Raw genomic sequence first — 17,045 nt, forward strand, 5'->3', positions numbered from 1 at the left:
TTACGTTTGTCTGACTCACTGACTCACTCACACACATAGACCTTTAAGACACTTCGCATGTCTTGGGTCCTTTACGTTTGTCTGACTCACTGACTCACTCACACACATAGACCTTCAAGACACTTGGTATGTCTTGGGTCCTTTACGTTTGTCTGACTCACTGACTCACTCACACACATAGACCTTCAAGACACTTGGCATGTCTTGGGTCCTTTACGTTTGTCTGACTCACTGACTCACTCACACACATAGACCTTCAAGACACTTGGCATGTCTTGGGTCCTTTACGTTTGTCTGACTCACTGACTCACTCACACACATAGACCTTCAAGACACTTGGCATGTCTTGGGTCCTTTACGTTTGTCTGACTCACTGACTCACTCACACACATAGACCTTCAAGACACTTGGCATGTCTTGGGTCCTTTACGTTTGTCTGACTCACTGACTCACTCACACACATAGACCTTCAAGACACTTGGCATGTCTTGGGTCCTTTACGTTTGTCCGACTCACTGACTGACTCACACACACACAGACCTTCAAGACACTTGGCATGTCTTGGGTCCTTTACGTTTGTCTGACTCACTGACACACATAGACCTTTAAGACACTTGGCATGTCTTGGGTCCTTTACGTTTGTCTGACTCACTGACTCACTCACACACATAGACCTTCAAGACACTTGGCATGTCTTGGGTCCTTTACGTTTGTCTGACTCACTGACTCACTCACACGCATAGACCTTCAAGACACTTGGCATGTCTTGGGTCCTTTACGTTTGTCTGACTCACTGACTCACTCACACACATAGACCTTTAAGACACTTCGCATGTCTTGGGTCCTTTACGTTTGTCTGACTCACTGACTCACTCACACACATAGACCTTCAAGACACTTGGCATGTCTTGGGTCCTTTACGTTTGTCTGACTCACTGACGCACTCACACACATAGACCTTCAAGACACTTGGCATGTCTTGGGTCCTTTACGTTTGTCTGACTCACTGACTCACTCACACACATAGACCTTCAAGACACTTGGCATGTCTTGGGTCCTTTACGTTTGTCTGACTCACTGACTCACTCACACACATAGACCTTTAAGACACTTCGCATGTCTTGGGTCCTTTACGTTTGTCTGACTCACTGACTCACTCACACGCATAGACCTTCAAGACACTTCTGCATGTCTTGGGTCCTTTACGTTTGTCTGACTCACTGACTCACTCACACACATAGACCTTTAAGACACTTGGCATGTCTTGGGTCTTTTACGTTTGTCTGACTCACTGACTCACTCACACACATAGACCTTCAAGACACTTGGCATGTCTTGGGTCCTTTACGTTTGTCTGACTCACTGACACACATAGACCTTTAAGACACTTGGCATGTCTTGGGTCCTTTACGTCTGTCTGACTCACTGACTCACTGACACACATAGACCTTTAAGACACTTGGCATGTCTTGGGTCCTTTACGTCTGTCTGACTCACTGACTCACTCACACACATAGACCTTCAAGACACTTGGCATGTCTTGGGTCCTTTACGTTTGTCTGAATCACTGACTCACTCACACACATAGACCTTTAAGACACTTCGCATGTCTTGGGTCCTTTACGTTTGTCTTTTCTTTTCCTCTTTCCATGAGATGATACCGGTTCGGCTGCAGCATCTAGGGATGATTCAGCAGGCAGGTTTGTGCCAGGTGAAGCGGCTTCCTTCGGGTTATTTGAAGACTCATTACATTGATCTTCTAAATGCCTTTGGAAAAGAAAAAAAAAGATAAGTCACAATTGAGCTTTAGGTAATTTAGTAGCTCCATTGTTTATCATCAATGACGAAGCTGTGATCAGTACGCTCATGTGGAAAACCCGTACGAAACTCGGGGAGCTGATCCTGGTTGCGAAGGTTATTTGTCGAATGTCTAGGGTATGCGCTCTTGAAACGGCAAAGTCCCCGAGTTGTTAAATGGTTTATGGCATGATTTGGGGCCGTAGTGGTCAGCGACAACCGGTAAAGTGTGCTGAGCCTTGTGGATCAACGTCTAGGCGTTGTGTCTGTGCGTAGCGGCTATAATAATTATGTAACTAGAATAAGAATGACATTATTTAATTCGCTGACTTACCCTTCGTATGGTTTCACTCCAGAAATCAGAATATCAAGGATTGGAACTGACACTTTAGTAAGTGCGATTGCAAGGTAACGATTGACAGCAACTTCAGCGAAGCCAAAGAACTTGATCTGAGATTGGCAATCAAAGGAAGCCGTCAACTCAGCAGTAGGCAGGTGCCAAACTTTGATGGTGCAATCACGAGACGAAGTTATAAGATGTTTACCATCCTTTGTTAGGTAGCCTGCCATTACAGCATGGTGATGACCTGATAGATATCTGTAGTAATCAAACGATGGTAGCATGGTGTAAGCATACCGTAAAACCCCGATAGTTAGCATATGTGCTTACTATCAAGCGCTTTTGAAAACATGACATTGTACCAAAGTCCGGCGATTTGCCAACTGAACTAATGGGGTTGAGACACATATTTGCAGGTTTACTTGTTTGTATATAACTATGTATATCGATGATTTCCTCAAAACCATTTACAGTTTTGTGGATGGGGCTCTTCATGTTTGCATGTTTTAAAAGCGCTCGATAGTAAGCACATATGCTAACTATCGAGTTTTTACGGTAGTTTCTTACCATGTATAATAATATTCGAACACTATGTAAACTCTTACGATTTTTGACATAGTTTCATCTACATCTTGTTTTGTTGTTCATAGAATCATCAGTGCATTAACCAAATTTGTGATTTAACTAAGTTTCCAACAGCTCCTGTTAACTTTTTTTCTTTTGTTTTGTTTTTGCGACTTCATTGCTATAAACAATGACTTCGCCATCATTGTTAACGTGACGAAATAATACGATGGTTATTTCATTATGTACAACAATATTTAGTGACAAAAATACCTTCCATGATCCTGATCTTTGCTGAGGTACTTCCAGACATGCAAATGCTTCTTCCCCTGATGTGCGCCAGATATGAGATGCTTCTCATCATTGGTAAAAAGAACAAACGTGACAGAATCTTTGTAAATCTTTTGGCTGGCCACCATCTCTCCAAGCGTGGGGTTATCCAGAGACCAAACCGATACCACGGAATCTTTTGCTCCCGATGCCAGATATCGATTACTGCTGGATATCGATAAGCTATTAACACCTTTGGCGTGTGATACCACCTTCAAACATGCACCTCGGTAATTCCAGATGCGCACTTCTCCATCTTTCCCAGCAGAAACGATAAGTGGAGGCTTACGTTTGGTTGCCGCAGCTAGACACGTGATATCTGACGCATGACCAGACATAGCAGCAGCCATGGTTGTATTCTCATCTGCGTTTGTGCCCAAATCCCACAGTTTTATGGTTTTGTCAGCTGAGCCTGTAACCAGTTGGTGATCTCCACCCCAACACAGTTGGGTAATGGATTTCTCATGAGCAGTAGGCAATGTCCAATCTTCGCTCCCTGATGTGACGTCCCAACAAAATAGACCCCCGTTTGGTGTTCCACCAATCACGTGTCTGTTGTCAGGGCAAACGAGGAGTGAAGCTGTATCTTGAATTACGGAATGTGTGCACACACCACCTTGACATAGCCAAAACTTGGTGGAGTCATTCTGAGCACTTGTCACGGCATACTGGGCGTCATCAGTAATCACCACTGCCAGTGGAGGACCTTCGTGACGATCATTCTTTGTTATCTGTTTTAAACATAAAGAAAAAGAAGAAGCAGAGAGAAAATTTTATGTTATAAACATTTCTATTAAACCTGTATAACAATTAACAAACTATTTCTAATCTTACATGACTTTGTTTTAAACAGCATCAGTATTCGCACAACTAACCAACACAAAATGTACTTAAGTTAATTTGTACTACTAGCAAATTTTGGTTGATATAATAAAATAAAACAAATGAAAGAGATGGCGTATAATTAAAATCACTTACGTTTTGCTGCAGAGGAATCCACATCTTGACTGTCTTATCATTGCAGGCAGAAAGAACTCTGGCACCGTCTTCAGCCTTCACAACTGTTACATCTGAAATCCAAGAAGAATGGCCTTCAAGCGTGTTGAGACACTTGCCCGAATTCACATCCCAGATTTTCACGAAGTCATCTTTGGATCCAGACACTAGCAACGGACGACCACCAAAATCTGTCAAAGAAGATGGTATTTGCCATAAACAAGTGACATTACCATCATGACCTTTGAGCTTCTGCAAATTGGTGCCTTCTACAATGTCCCAAACAAAAACAGTTGGCTCCAGTGCGCGGGAGATGAGAATTCGGTCGGAAACAGGTACCAGTTGTTCTGGGGGCTTCTTGTGACCACTAAGAGTATGCTCTGGTTCCAAAGACTCCGAATCTGTATTCCATGTTCTGATCTTGTTGTCAGAAGTACCTACTATAAGCCGGGATGTATCCAGTGAAAGAATGAAGCCTGTGACATCACCATTGTTCGTTGAGGTTTCCCAAGTCGTCTGTGCAGTATCCAGGGATATTATGCTCAGATCACCATCATTACAAGCCGTTGCGAGCAAACTGTTGCCTTTGAATTCAACAGACGAGACGTTACTCTTTCGTTCAATTACCATCGGTCGCTCGTCTTCTTCGCTGATACGCCACACATAAACTTTCGCCTCTTCCTTTGAGCACGCTACTAAGTTATAGCCATCCTCACTTACTCGAAGACAGCTTATCCCACATTCGTTGTCATTTCTTAGCACCCGCTGACACTCTCCGCTCACTAAATCAAACACGCCCAACTTTGTGTGCCCAAATATCACATTCCTGTCATCGGGTGTGAGTACCAAGACCATCTGTGCATCAATTGCGGATTCAGTGTCTAGCAGTTGAAGAGTATGGACAAGCTCTGATGTATCGAGATCCCAAACATTGGTCATCGGTTGGCCCATAGAATCTTCACACGCAGAGACCATAATCTTTCCAGACCTGGTACATGCCACTTTCAGGACTCGGGAAGGATGACCAGCGTATGTCACCTTAAGTGGTCCTCCTGGCGGCATTAGACAAGGACCTCGAGGTATTATCAGTGGCATCGGGTTTTTGGTCACCCAAATTCGAGCTTGACCAACAAAATTCTTGAGTAATGGATACTGGTCTGTATTATAATTCCCAAGTCGACCAATTATCTGCCCTGCTAAGGAACACGGATCAGCCTTCAAGATGCTACTAGCCAGATACATGGTTTCCTTTAAGAACAGCATTTCAGGATTGGTGGTTTGAAAGTCGTACATTAGCTCGAGAAAAGAGAATGCCTGAAGTTTAGCAAGAACCCAGTCAAAGTTTCCGAGACAATTTTCGATTAGTTCGTGTTCCATGTAGGCGTCGGCCAAGTGCCCCGGTAGTTCTTGTAGCTTTCGTTGGTTGAACATATCTTTACCGAACTCTAATGGTTGAAGAGCTGCTTTCCGATCAGCATTGTCAAAGGTTTTCTTTCGCTTTCGTAATGTGATTGGTCTTATGGTACCTTCGCTGTATTCACCCATGTACATTTCAGCTAGCAATCGATGTCGGTCAACTTTGTTGGTATCTTTCTTCAAGTACCTCTCTTCTGAAGCCTCCCAAAATTGTCGATGATACCAGGACACAACTCTTTTACCAACAGCCTGCCGTTCGACAAAGAATTCCTCAATGTCATGGCGCATTCTTTTCCAGAGTGATGGTGGAATTCTGACAACGGTCTCCACAGGTGGGTCCCAGTATTGGTAGACATCATTCATCACATCGTCATCACAGGAGAAAGCGTCTTCTAATTCTGCATCAGATATACCATTTCTTGATACTGTGACGTATCCGAGGCAGTGCTCAACAAACACCTCCCTGGTTAAAAACAAGTACAAAAAAAGTACTGTACTTTTTATGTACTTTTAAAAAATGTACTTATTTGGAACGCGAAATAAGTACATTTAAAGTATAAAAAAAGTACAATTGAAAAGAAAAGTACAGTAAAAGTACCAGCAGGTCAAAAGTACATAAAAAGTATACTTTTTAGCCATAGGAAAAGTATACTTTATTTGGCTGTGTGAAAAGTATACTTTTGAATACTTTAAATGTACTTATTTCGCGTTCCAAAAAGTACATTGTTTAAAAGTACATAAAAAGTACAGTATACTTTATTTAGTTAATATGAAAAGTATACTTTATTTATTATATGAAAAGTATACTTTTTTGGTCTTGTGAAAAGTATACTTATCACATGGCCAAATAAAGTATACTTTTCACATGGCCAAAATAAAGTATACTTTTCAAATGGCCAAATAAAGTATACCATGCTCTACATATGGCTTAATAAATTATACTTAACATACGATTAAATTTGAAAATTTGTCTTGTAAGAAATTAGAAAAAGAATATATTTTTTAACTATCCTGGTTGCTTTCTTGTCCAGGTAACACAACATATGTCAAGGTTAAATGCCTTGTCCCTCCCTCCGGGCACATTATTGCAACACCTCCTTAATTAATAATAATAATGTACACTTAATACTACAGCACTTGTGTCCGTCAAAAGATGCTCAGGGAGCTTTGCAGACACAACAACTTGTACAATACTGCAAACAATACTATAATACATGTAACTCATATAAACTCAGATCAATGTTGAGATGTTCATGCATCAAGCCGGGCATAGGCATTTTGGGAAAATGTGTTTACAAGTTAATTTTGCTTTAAAATAACACAATTATGTTCTTGGTAAAGCGAACTGAAAATGGCAGGTTATTGTTCCAAATGTTTGCAGCTGAAACATGAAATGATCTACTGACCCACTGGTTTCTGGCAACTGTTTCTTGAAGAAGTCCTTGTGTATAGCAGAACGGATATTATGAGCTGGTGAATATACAGTTCTACACAATTAATTATTCTGGAGCTGATATATAGACGAATATCCAACGAGCCAAGTCATGGTCAGGATTTGGTCAGCCATTACTGGGTCCCTGGCGCACCAAGCTGGTGTTGTGACTGCCCAATTGGGTGCATGGATTAAAGCTGCTTAAAAAATCGATGTTATATTGTATTGTGTTGTAAACTTTCATCATTCTTTATACGTGCAGTACACGGGTGATGGAATGCAGTTTATAATTCCCGCCAAGGACGCATCATTTCACATTTCAGGTGAAATATACTCAGCGGGGACCCAGCCATGGCTGCCACTAAGGTGTAGGAATGCATGAAATTGGATTCGTCTATACAAAGTCTTGTAGACAACAAAATTCTTTGTTCAAAAGTAGCCAATGCAGGTCATGTAAAAACAGGTGTAATGTGGTTTTATGTAGGTATGTTCATGCATGCAAGTCTGGCAGCACTTATGTTTTGAATTAGTCTGTGCAGTTGAGTCTTGTGATGCCATGCAACAGAGAGTTGTCAATGTCTATCGTTGAGGTTATTGAATTACCTAAACATAGCACATTATACCATTGTCACGGTCCATATTGGGTATACACCAACAATGTATACATCTGCAGAATTCAGCAGTGTTGTATGTTGCCTGCATGGGCACTCATGAATGTGCTGAATGAGTGTGTAAGCTTACTCAATTATCAGCATTATATGGCATTTCTTGGTGTACAAAATATCTTAAACAATAACAAATACATAGTACCTTCTTTTGTGTCCATTGAATGCAATCAGAAATCCAAGTCATAGCATAATTATATCCATGTAAAATCCACAAAATGAGAGCTCCCATCTTAATATGTCATGTCAAAAACAGCTCCAAACAGAATGACAGTTATTTTTCAAATCCACAACAATATTGTCATGTGACCAATTTGCATATGAGGTCAAATGACTAATCCAAGAAAAGTACAAATTAAGTACACTAAAAAGTATATTAAAAGTACAGTTGGTGACCTCCTAAATGTTTAAGTCCCAGAAAAGTACAAATTAAGTACAATGGTGCTGTTGAAAAAATGTCTGAGTCTGAAAAAGTACATTAAAAGTACATTTCATGAGGTCCAAAAAAGTTTAAGTCCAAGAAAAGTACAAATTAAGTACAGAAAAGTACAAATAAAGTACTTGATGATGGGCAAAAACTTTAGAGTAAAAGAAAAGTACAAATAAAGTATAGAAAAAGTATATTAAAAGTACAAAAAATTTTAACAAAGGGGAGAAAAAGTACATTCTAAGTATACTTTAATTGTACTTTTCACTGAAAAAGTATAATAAAAGTACAAAAAAGTACACATAAAGTATACTTTATTTGTACTTATTTTTAACCAGGGCTTCCCATGTTTGCGTTCCATCTTCTCAACAAGCTGCGTTATTGCTTCCCGTGCATTTGTTGGAAGATTGATATCCTCTGGTTTCAAGTATGACCTCCAGTAAACAAAGCTCTCGAACAAAATCTTCAAAAAGAGAGGTTGTGGACATCTTTGAAAGGCTTTGGAGACAATGCATTTCTGTTCCTCTGTAAGTGTCCTGTTGCGAAGTTTTAACCACCCTTCCATGATCTGCAGCCCGGTCTCTTTTGGTATTGGAGGCATCTCGATGTAACAATGTTCGTCTCTTAAAGTAAGGCGTATGTTATTGAGGCAACGGTTAACATCAGGAAGCATGGAGATGGCTATCTGGACATGTTCAGGGAAGCTTTTTGGCAACCAATGCATGGCGTGCGCATCGTTATTGCTTGTTAGTTGATCTATACTATCTAACATGATGAAAAGTGGTTTCTCCTTCGAGGGTAATGTAGTCAGTAGATAGCGGAATGTTTGTACTAGTTCTGTGTAGTCTTCAAGATCATTTGATGATGGTTGACCAGCGCCATAGGCGAAACATATCTGAAATAGAGTATATTTGGGATTTTAATTGCATGTAATTAGGTTGTTAATTAAAACTCATGGTTACCAGGTTACATTTGTCTTGAAATATGAGCATAAATAAGCTTGGCAATATATACTTCGTTACTTTCATAGATTAGGTGGCTTCCTTTTACATTTATAAAATCACAATCCTAGTCAAAACTAGTTTGGTATAGTTCTCGCGCAAGTCAGGTTGTCGATTTCGGAAACCATACAATCGTGAGAAGTGGATGCTGGGATAGCCAAATAAAACTGACAAGCGAGTTATTTGCGATGTTTAACGCAACAAGCTATCACGATCAAATTGTCCTGCATGTTGATGAGTTAGCACAATGGAGCAGTTAGGCATAGTTCAGTTCCTCGCGGGGGTGCGCGAGAAGCGGTCATCGAGCCGCGCAGCGGCGAGCAACTGGATGAAGTTTTTAGTGACAGAGTGTCACCCACACTGAACTAGTACTATATATAGTGCTAACTTTTATAATGTTTCTATAGTTCTAATATAACTTAACTTACTTTATAATGTACTGTGTTATTGTGTTATTGTTGTATGATGATTGATGAATAACATTGAATTGAATTGAATAGTTAGGCACTCGTGTTTTGTACAAAACATTCCTAACTGTCCATTTAACATGACCACATACCTGCCTCGTTACACTCTGTAGTGTCTCGTGAATGGTTGAACTTTGTGCAGATGTTCCTAGAAATCTGAACACAACGACATAGTTCTCTCCTAGCCAATCTCTAACATTCTTTACCAGCATTGCCATGGCTGAAGTCTTTCCAGATCCAGATACACCGTGTACCACCAAAGGTTTTCCTGGTCTCTGTGTCACATAGCCATGCATTGATGCAAGAAGATCTTCACGTCCACAAAACGTACTACGCAAAATAGAGCATCATGAAAGGTAGATAATACAGAAATGCATAGTTTAACTAAGGCGTATAGTTTTACCGTATTGTGTAATAATAACTGTTTAATAGTAAACAGTTAAGTATCTGGTTCTGTATACTATAAAGGTTTTGAGAAATTTTCTCAAAATAGAGACATTGCGATTTCCAAACGTAGACATCGGACGTACGTTGATCTATTCAAAACCACTCTCATGTATCGAAGCGAGGTCACGTATTTAGCTATTTTTGAAGATATTCCACGTGCGAAATCGACGTAGATACATCGTTGAAAATGCACAAAATTTTCCATTTCACAATATGTTAAAGACAGTCAAAGATAATGAACATACGAAGGAAAGTCTAATTATTATTATGATCCTTTTTGTTTATAACAAATCATTATAATAAAGATATAGCGATGTGTTAAAAATGGACGCAATATTCAGACGCAGAGATTGCCCATTGAAATGTGTGTGATACTTTGCGTACAAAACATGAAATTGCGATTTCCCATTTTGGATTCCAACGTAGAATAAAACGCAGATGCTACGTTGAAATATACTGATTTTATCTCATGCCTAAGTCCATGCAACGCGCCCAATTTTCAGGACGAAAAAGTCTCATTTTGAAAGTATGGATGTAGTGATCTTTAATCTACCAATATATATGTTTTGGGGCAACTATAATATTTGGGGAGCACAAAAAACAATTAAGTTTAATTAGCATGTAGGTCAAAATGTTAGTCAAAATCAAAAGCGGCCTGTTTGAATTAGGCAGAGACTCAGCTTACTGTTATTTTTTAACCACTATGCCCTCTATCGACCTAGATTAGATAGATCAAATATTATAGTCTTCATTCCAGCTGACTTGTTCTCCTTCGTGACGAATGAGCACAATCCAGTTTGGAACCGAGACTATCAATAATTATTTAACACCGTATTAACGTACGTAAAAAAACGTACGTTCCACGTGCTGCGTTTGGAACATCGCAATCTCTCTAATATCAAGAGCTATCTTAATAACCACTGAACCAATACTAGGCTTGTTTGTACTGATCCAAATAATGATCATAAAAATAAATTCACCCTTCTGAAATTATTTTGTATAAACATTTTTGAAATTCGTATAGATTTACGCGTCATTTTACCTCCGGCATTGCAGTCCTGTTAGAACCAGCAAGGAGTAATGGATAAACCAGTATTTGTTTTTATCTCTAGAATACTCCCAATAATAAAGATGTGAACAGTTTTAAATAACATCAACTGACCTGCATTTTGTTGCACAGAAAGTAGCATGCTGTAACATCTCGGTGTAGAGTTGTTGCTTAATGGGATCAGCAGCTTCAGATCTTTTCTTCAAACCCCTATCGATCATATCCATTATACCTTTGCGGAAGGTATTACAGAAGTCATCAAGATATTCTACATGAGGAGGATGGCTCGGGTCAATTCCATTGGGTGTCCAAGGTACATTGTATTTGTGTATAGACTCAGGTGGGATTATCGACGGAAGGAAATCAGTCTTTAAATTATGGAGCAACGTCAGTGCATCTGTGTCTGGTGATCTGTAAAACAAAACATCACTGTGAATTTATACAACTTGGTTTTGTTGTGGTTTGTTTCAATGCTCGCGATTAACAATACGATGCGCCGCCAGCGGTTGCTCTTGCCAGTCAAATTATTTTCGACATCCAGGGCCGCCATTACACTAGTACAACATCGCCGTTCTAGCCACCTATAGATTTTCACGCGAATGTGATAAAAAATAGCAATGGTTCCGTGTGATCAAATGATAGAAATGGATCTGCTGTAATTGTTACTTGGTGTTTTAGTGTGTATTTGCGTGTTATATCATCACATTGATATCCATCTTTTACCGAGCTTTGTACCATGATGCATTGCCTCTCCTGGCAACCGCTGGAGGCGTATTGTATTGTATTGTATTGTGAATCGACCGAATTCCTTCACTTTTGTAATCACGAAGCATGTTTTCTTAAAACGCACAACTTAGTGGTTACAAAAAAGGCCGTTGGATACAATTCGGACAGGGATCAATCGGGATGGGCATCAAAAATGACGTAACCAAACCGGAAGATGTAGCCTAGGTCTAGACAATAGGCGGATTGGCGGCCATTTTGTTTCCTACATGATGTTATTCACGTGTCGATATACTTTAGTACACAAATATATTTAAGGTTTACAATTTTTAAATTATATTTTGAGTATACAATATATTCTGTAGTAAATCGATTAAATGACGGTGATTGTTCAGGTATTATATGCTTGATAGAATTAAACTGTCTGACCAGCTAGTATTCTCCTTTGCCGTCAGTGTGATTCCAGTCACTCCACGTACCGTGTTGCGAAGGTGGAGGAGACTAAAGCTGTATTGACGAACACGCATGCGTTAAAAATGATGTAGTCTAGGTCGAACAATAGCGTGACGTAGTTCCCGACATTGCCCCTATGAACAGGCACCCTCCTGATTCGAATCAAATCACATACATACTGATATCAGCTTTGTCAGACCAGGTAAAACACAACAACCACGTAATAGTTTAGCTAGCTACTCATACTTATCTTTATCTCTGTGTCTTTTATCATGTTTATTGCACATACCCATCATCGGTTATATCCACATAATTCCTGGCTTCCTTGTTTTTCACATCATCTTGCAAGTTATCAATTTCACGAATAAAAAAGAGGCAGTTATCCAGGACATTTTGGTTATCTTGAAGAGCCTGGCGAAATTCGTGTTCGGTGACTGCATAACAGACAATAAAACATGGAAAATGGCAGTTAAGGTAGGAAAGGCTAAACGGTTTTTTTTTTAATTTTTCATTGTTTCTTTTTTAATGTTGAAAGAGCATAAACATGATGAATGGAGGAATTAATGAATGGCTTCTTAATGGTTGAGCGGTTGAAATTCTTCAAATCTATTGGGCTATGAAAGACACGACCTTAATCTCCCTTACATGGAGTATGTATTTCAAGTTACCTGATTGGTTGACTCCATTTGAAGTTTGCACCCCTGTGTGCAAGATTAGGGTCCTGTCTTCCGTAGAGGCTGTATAGATTTCAACTTCACCTTCTGCGTTTATTACGTTTGTTATTATGAAGCACCACATCCCCTTGGTCGCATCAGTATTGATCCATCTACTTACCAGATTGAAAGTATTTATGCATCTGCCGCGCCTCATAGAGCCCTTCACTTTGAGCCTTCGTAGCCGCAAGTTGCAATGTCCTCTGTAACGTGTCAAACACTTGCCACCATCTGGACCTATCTGCCCGCTGAAGATCCGGATTCTCTTCATTGTTGAAGTTTTCAAGCTTGGTTGTAATCGGTTGAAGCACGTGTACATGTGGCACGGCATTGGTATCTTGTAGGAACCATTCATCTAACAGAGTGATGGCTTCTGGATCAACATCTCCCTGGACGAGTTGACGGAGCTTCTTAAATTCACTTGAAGGAATTATCGGGGGAAAAGGTCGGTAGCCGTACTTGTTGCCCAGGAAACCCTTGAGATGAGGGAACAGAATGGTTCATTTACGTTGGTGGTAGACTAAAGGTTCGTTCATACTACCACCGCATTTGCGATGCGTTGCTTTGTGATGCGGTGCATTGCCGTACTGCAAACTACTGCATTGCGATATCGCAATAAAGTTAAATATATTTTAACTTGGAAATGCGACGAGTTGCGTTGAGTTACGGCAAAAAGTAATCGATATATCGGCATCGCAAAGCAATGCATCGCAAATGCGGTGGTAGTATGAACGGACCTTGAATGTTGAAGACATAACTATTACTCATTTACTCGCTAATTCACTCACACAATTATCACTCACTCACCCACTCATCCCTACTCACTCACCCCCCCCAACATACCACACTCTTACCCACCCAACCACTCACTTGTAACACACCCAGGCAACTCACAAACGCAATAGAGCTCATGCAATACTACGTCACACAGTGTCGACACCCTGTATTTAAAATATAAACTTAATACTCCGTTGGTGAGCGACGGGCGATTGGTATTTCACCGAACGCAAGAAAAGGAGTCCTATCTGATTGCCTAGAAATTGATCGCTAGATCGCTCAGTGGGGAAGTACAAACTCAAAATGGAGAGATGTATTCAATTCGATTGAAATCAATATTCTATTATTGACGCAGATAAAGAAAGTGGCATAGTGTGTCGATATGTACATTGTATTATAGACGTGTGATTTAATATTCTATACAGCACCTTTATATAATTGTAATTCTCAAATAGTTGAATATATCACAATTTTGATGAACGATTTAAAAATCGTTATGGATAAAATGCAGTAAAATATATCCGCAGCAAACAGCAATCGCCGTTTAATTAGTGTATTGCTTTTCGAGATAGTGTATTGGAAACAAAACCTGGGTTTTACCTGACGACAAATCGAATTTTCTTGTAATGGCAATATCATATGGGGTACTGATCATGCGCAAATCGTAAAAACGTAGAATAGAAACTCTGTGATAGGCTCTGTGGTATCTCATATCATGTAGGCCTAAATGGTATGCTTAGCCTGAGTCGCTCGGCATATCTCGAACAAAATCGCCATGCGTATAGCTGTTGAAAGACGAGAGGATTCGCCGTATCACGGCAAATATGTTCCATAAGAAAATGATGCTATCCGATCCCTTAAACACCTCAAAAGTTTAATGCCCAACTCAATAAGCCTTTTTGAAATATGGCGGGCACAAAAGGAGAGGACGTACTTTGAAGTGAGTAATCTTTTGTCAGCTGAGAAGCATACAAAAGATCAGATGATGGTGGATGCGATATCGTCATTTTTGACGTCGCCATTGAATTAACACATGATCATGAAGTCTTCACAAACAATTCTAAATTTGTTATGTGGTGTCCAAGCAAAATTATCTTACTCTAAAACCGTTGGGGTACGACAATGTACCACACTGTAAGTAGGTTGTTTTTCAATTTATAACTTGTAACCGTATAATTTGAATGGGGCTGTCAGCCTTGTATTTTCGCCAGCCTCGAACGTCACGTGTTGCGTGTCCTACGCCGCCTGCAAAAGATTACTCACTTCAAAGTACGCCATCTCCTTTTGTGCCCGCCATATTTCAAAAAGGCTTACCGTATATCGTAACCAACCTTACCACAAAGCATGGTCCCATTGATAGTCTTTTGCAGTTCTCTATTTCTCTCATACAAAGTTCAGAGGTCAAGTGATCGGAAGTTGCGGCATCTCGTACGCCCCATCTCATATCAACGACTTCAAATTCTACACCTTTGCTTTGACAATACTTTCTCAACTCCGGGAAGATGTCTTTCATCAATCTGTTACGTTCGTAAACCGTATCTTAAAAAGAGATATATATTTAGAACGATTTTGGTTTCAAAATGTAACATGAATTTATTTAATCATAACATAACATAGTCTAAGGAACCGAGGTGGGGGCTTGAGGGGAGGGCTCAGCCCCCTCAGGCTGGAATACCTTTCAGCCCCCCCCCCCAATAATCCTTGAAGTTAAAAATGTGTGATAAATAGAGGGAAAATGGGTGTTTATGAACCATATTTTGAAAAAAAAAATGTTCTGACTCCTAGGGGAAAACCCCTCGGACACCTCTAGGGTGGCCCACCTAAATGTTTTCAAATTTCACCCCCCCCCCCCCATGTTGAAAATATTCCTAAGCCAATGCATAACGTAAATTGCTTCTAACGTAACTTTAGAAAATGCTTCTTTTTTAATCCATCAATTTCTAACCACATATTTTGTACTCAGTCGAGTTTTCAATGTTCAAAGCCTAAACCTTCATGCGAATTATAACACATCACCGTTTATATGAAGGTGACCTGATTTATTTGGAAAATTGAATTCTTTAAAACTAATTACGTAGAACATAAAATGTCGTCCATTTCAAACAATCATGCAAAAAGAACATATAAGTAAATGTTCCATCTAAATGTGACTCATTCCTCATGCAATTACTGCACAGTGTGATATCTGGTAGTCTACCATGTCTACAGTGTTTTTAATAATGATAATCATCATGATCATGTAATAAATTGAAATTAAATGAGAGATCCTATTTTTCTCATAAACATATTGAATTAGGAGTTCCAAGTTATATTCCGACGATCTCATCAAATCAAGGTATTGACTGGTTGTTTTAATATTGACATAATTGGTCTTTGTTTAGGCTATAGAGGGTGAACATAACTGGTACCCTAATTCTTTTGCGCACTGTATATAATAATTTCAGCTGCAGTTCCATAACCTATAACTAACTATTACTAACTAACTAAATATAGACCTACCTGTAAAAGTGGAGCTCATGAAAATTCTCACAATGTTTGACTCCTGTATCGGTAAATGGTCTGTGTTTCCGTGGACTAAGCTCTCAAATGCTGAATTAAAGTCGCCAGCCATTTTACTTCTTGATATGATAAGATATATCAAATATCTGAAAACAAACGAATTGTGAAACTAAATTATACCAGTTTGATAAGTTACTACAATTATAAAATTCGGGAAAAAATTATTCCTGAGCCATTTGTTAATTAATTAAACTTGAAACCACCTTACACAAGTTAAGTTGAACTTGAACTATGGACAAGTTGCTGACCGTTATCATATTCTTATTTATTCGACGGTTCTGAACGTGCAACCTATAGCTACCTAAAACAAATAAGCAATCAAGAGAAAGAAAAATATATTCTTTAGTTGCTTGATTAAACAAACGTACACGCGGACAAACTTTGGCGTGGGAAGGTTTCGATACATGTGTATTTTTTTAAATCTCTTCTTCCTTTAAAAGTAATATCTAGGAAGGATAACAGTGGTTTGCATGCCCTGTATGGGGTACTTAGTGGGAAATTTGGGTGTGTGTTTTGTTTGCTTGATTTTTTTTGGAGGGGGGGTGGTAATTGGTTGAATAACTGTCCTGATGAACATTTTCAGTAATAAGTTTTAAATATTTTGGACCTTGCACATCAGAACTTCTCGAGATTTTATATTAACATTTCGCTCCATGCATAATAATGTGCTTTTTCAGTGAAATCAAGGTAAATTTTAAATACAAAACAATATATCTTGTAGACCTATAGGCCTACATTTCAAACATTATTATAATACTATTGATTTGATTTAAAACCATTTTGAAGCAACCACTGTGGAGATACAATTTTGAACTACAGACAATACTAAAATTTTAAAAATATATAGCAAATCCTTAAAAAAAGGTTAACTTTGACCGATGTTTTAATTA

At 39.2% G+C, this 17,045-nt stretch overlaps 1 protein-coding gene across 1 annotated transcript; it reads right to left on the reverse strand.

Annotated features, from left to right (window-relative positions):
* Nucleotides 1–1,570: 1,570 nt before the first annotated feature.
* On the reverse strand, nucleotides 1,571–16,237 carry LOC140155480 (NACHT domain- and WD repeat-containing protein 1-like). Its single transcript, XM_072178346.1, has 11 exons — nucleotides 16,096–16,237; nucleotides 14,933–15,135; nucleotides 12,941–13,295; nucleotides 12,396–12,540; nucleotides 11,045–11,341; nucleotides 9,528–9,765; nucleotides 8,303–8,862; nucleotides 4,010–5,906; nucleotides 2,975–3,762; nucleotides 2,132–2,395; nucleotides 1,571–1,767 (listed from the first exon to the last, which is right to left on the reverse strand). Exons 1-11 carry the CDS (start codon nucleotides 16,205–16,207, stop codon nucleotides 1,593–1,595), a joined length of 5,034 nt encoding a protein of 1,677 aa, XP_072034447.1. The 5' UTR covers nucleotides 16,208–16,237; the 3' UTR covers nucleotides 1,571–1,592.
* Between the last annotated feature and the right edge of the window lie 808 nt (nucleotides 16,238–17,045).

This window comes from Amphiura filiformis, chromosome 6 (assembly GCF_039555335.1).
Source record: "Amphiura filiformis chromosome 6, Afil_fr2py, whole genome shotgun sequence".
Classification (NCBI taxonomy): Eukaryota; Metazoa; Echinodermata; class Ophiuroidea; order Amphilepidida; family Amphiuridae; genus Amphiura; species Amphiura filiformis.

Coding starts and splice junctions, on each gene's coding strand:
- LOC140155480 (XM_072178346.1), bottom strand. CDS start 16,207: ATGGCTGGCGACTTTAATTCAGCATTTGAGAGCTTAGTCCACGGAAAC. Junction 13,296..14,932: donor CAATGGGACCATGCTTTGTG/GTAAGGTTGGTT, acceptor CCTCATCTCAAG/GGTTTCCTGGGCAACAAGTA. Junction 11,342..12,395: donor GTGGATATAACCGATGATGG/GTATGTGCAATA, acceptor TTTGTTTTACAG/ATCACCAGACACAGATGCAC.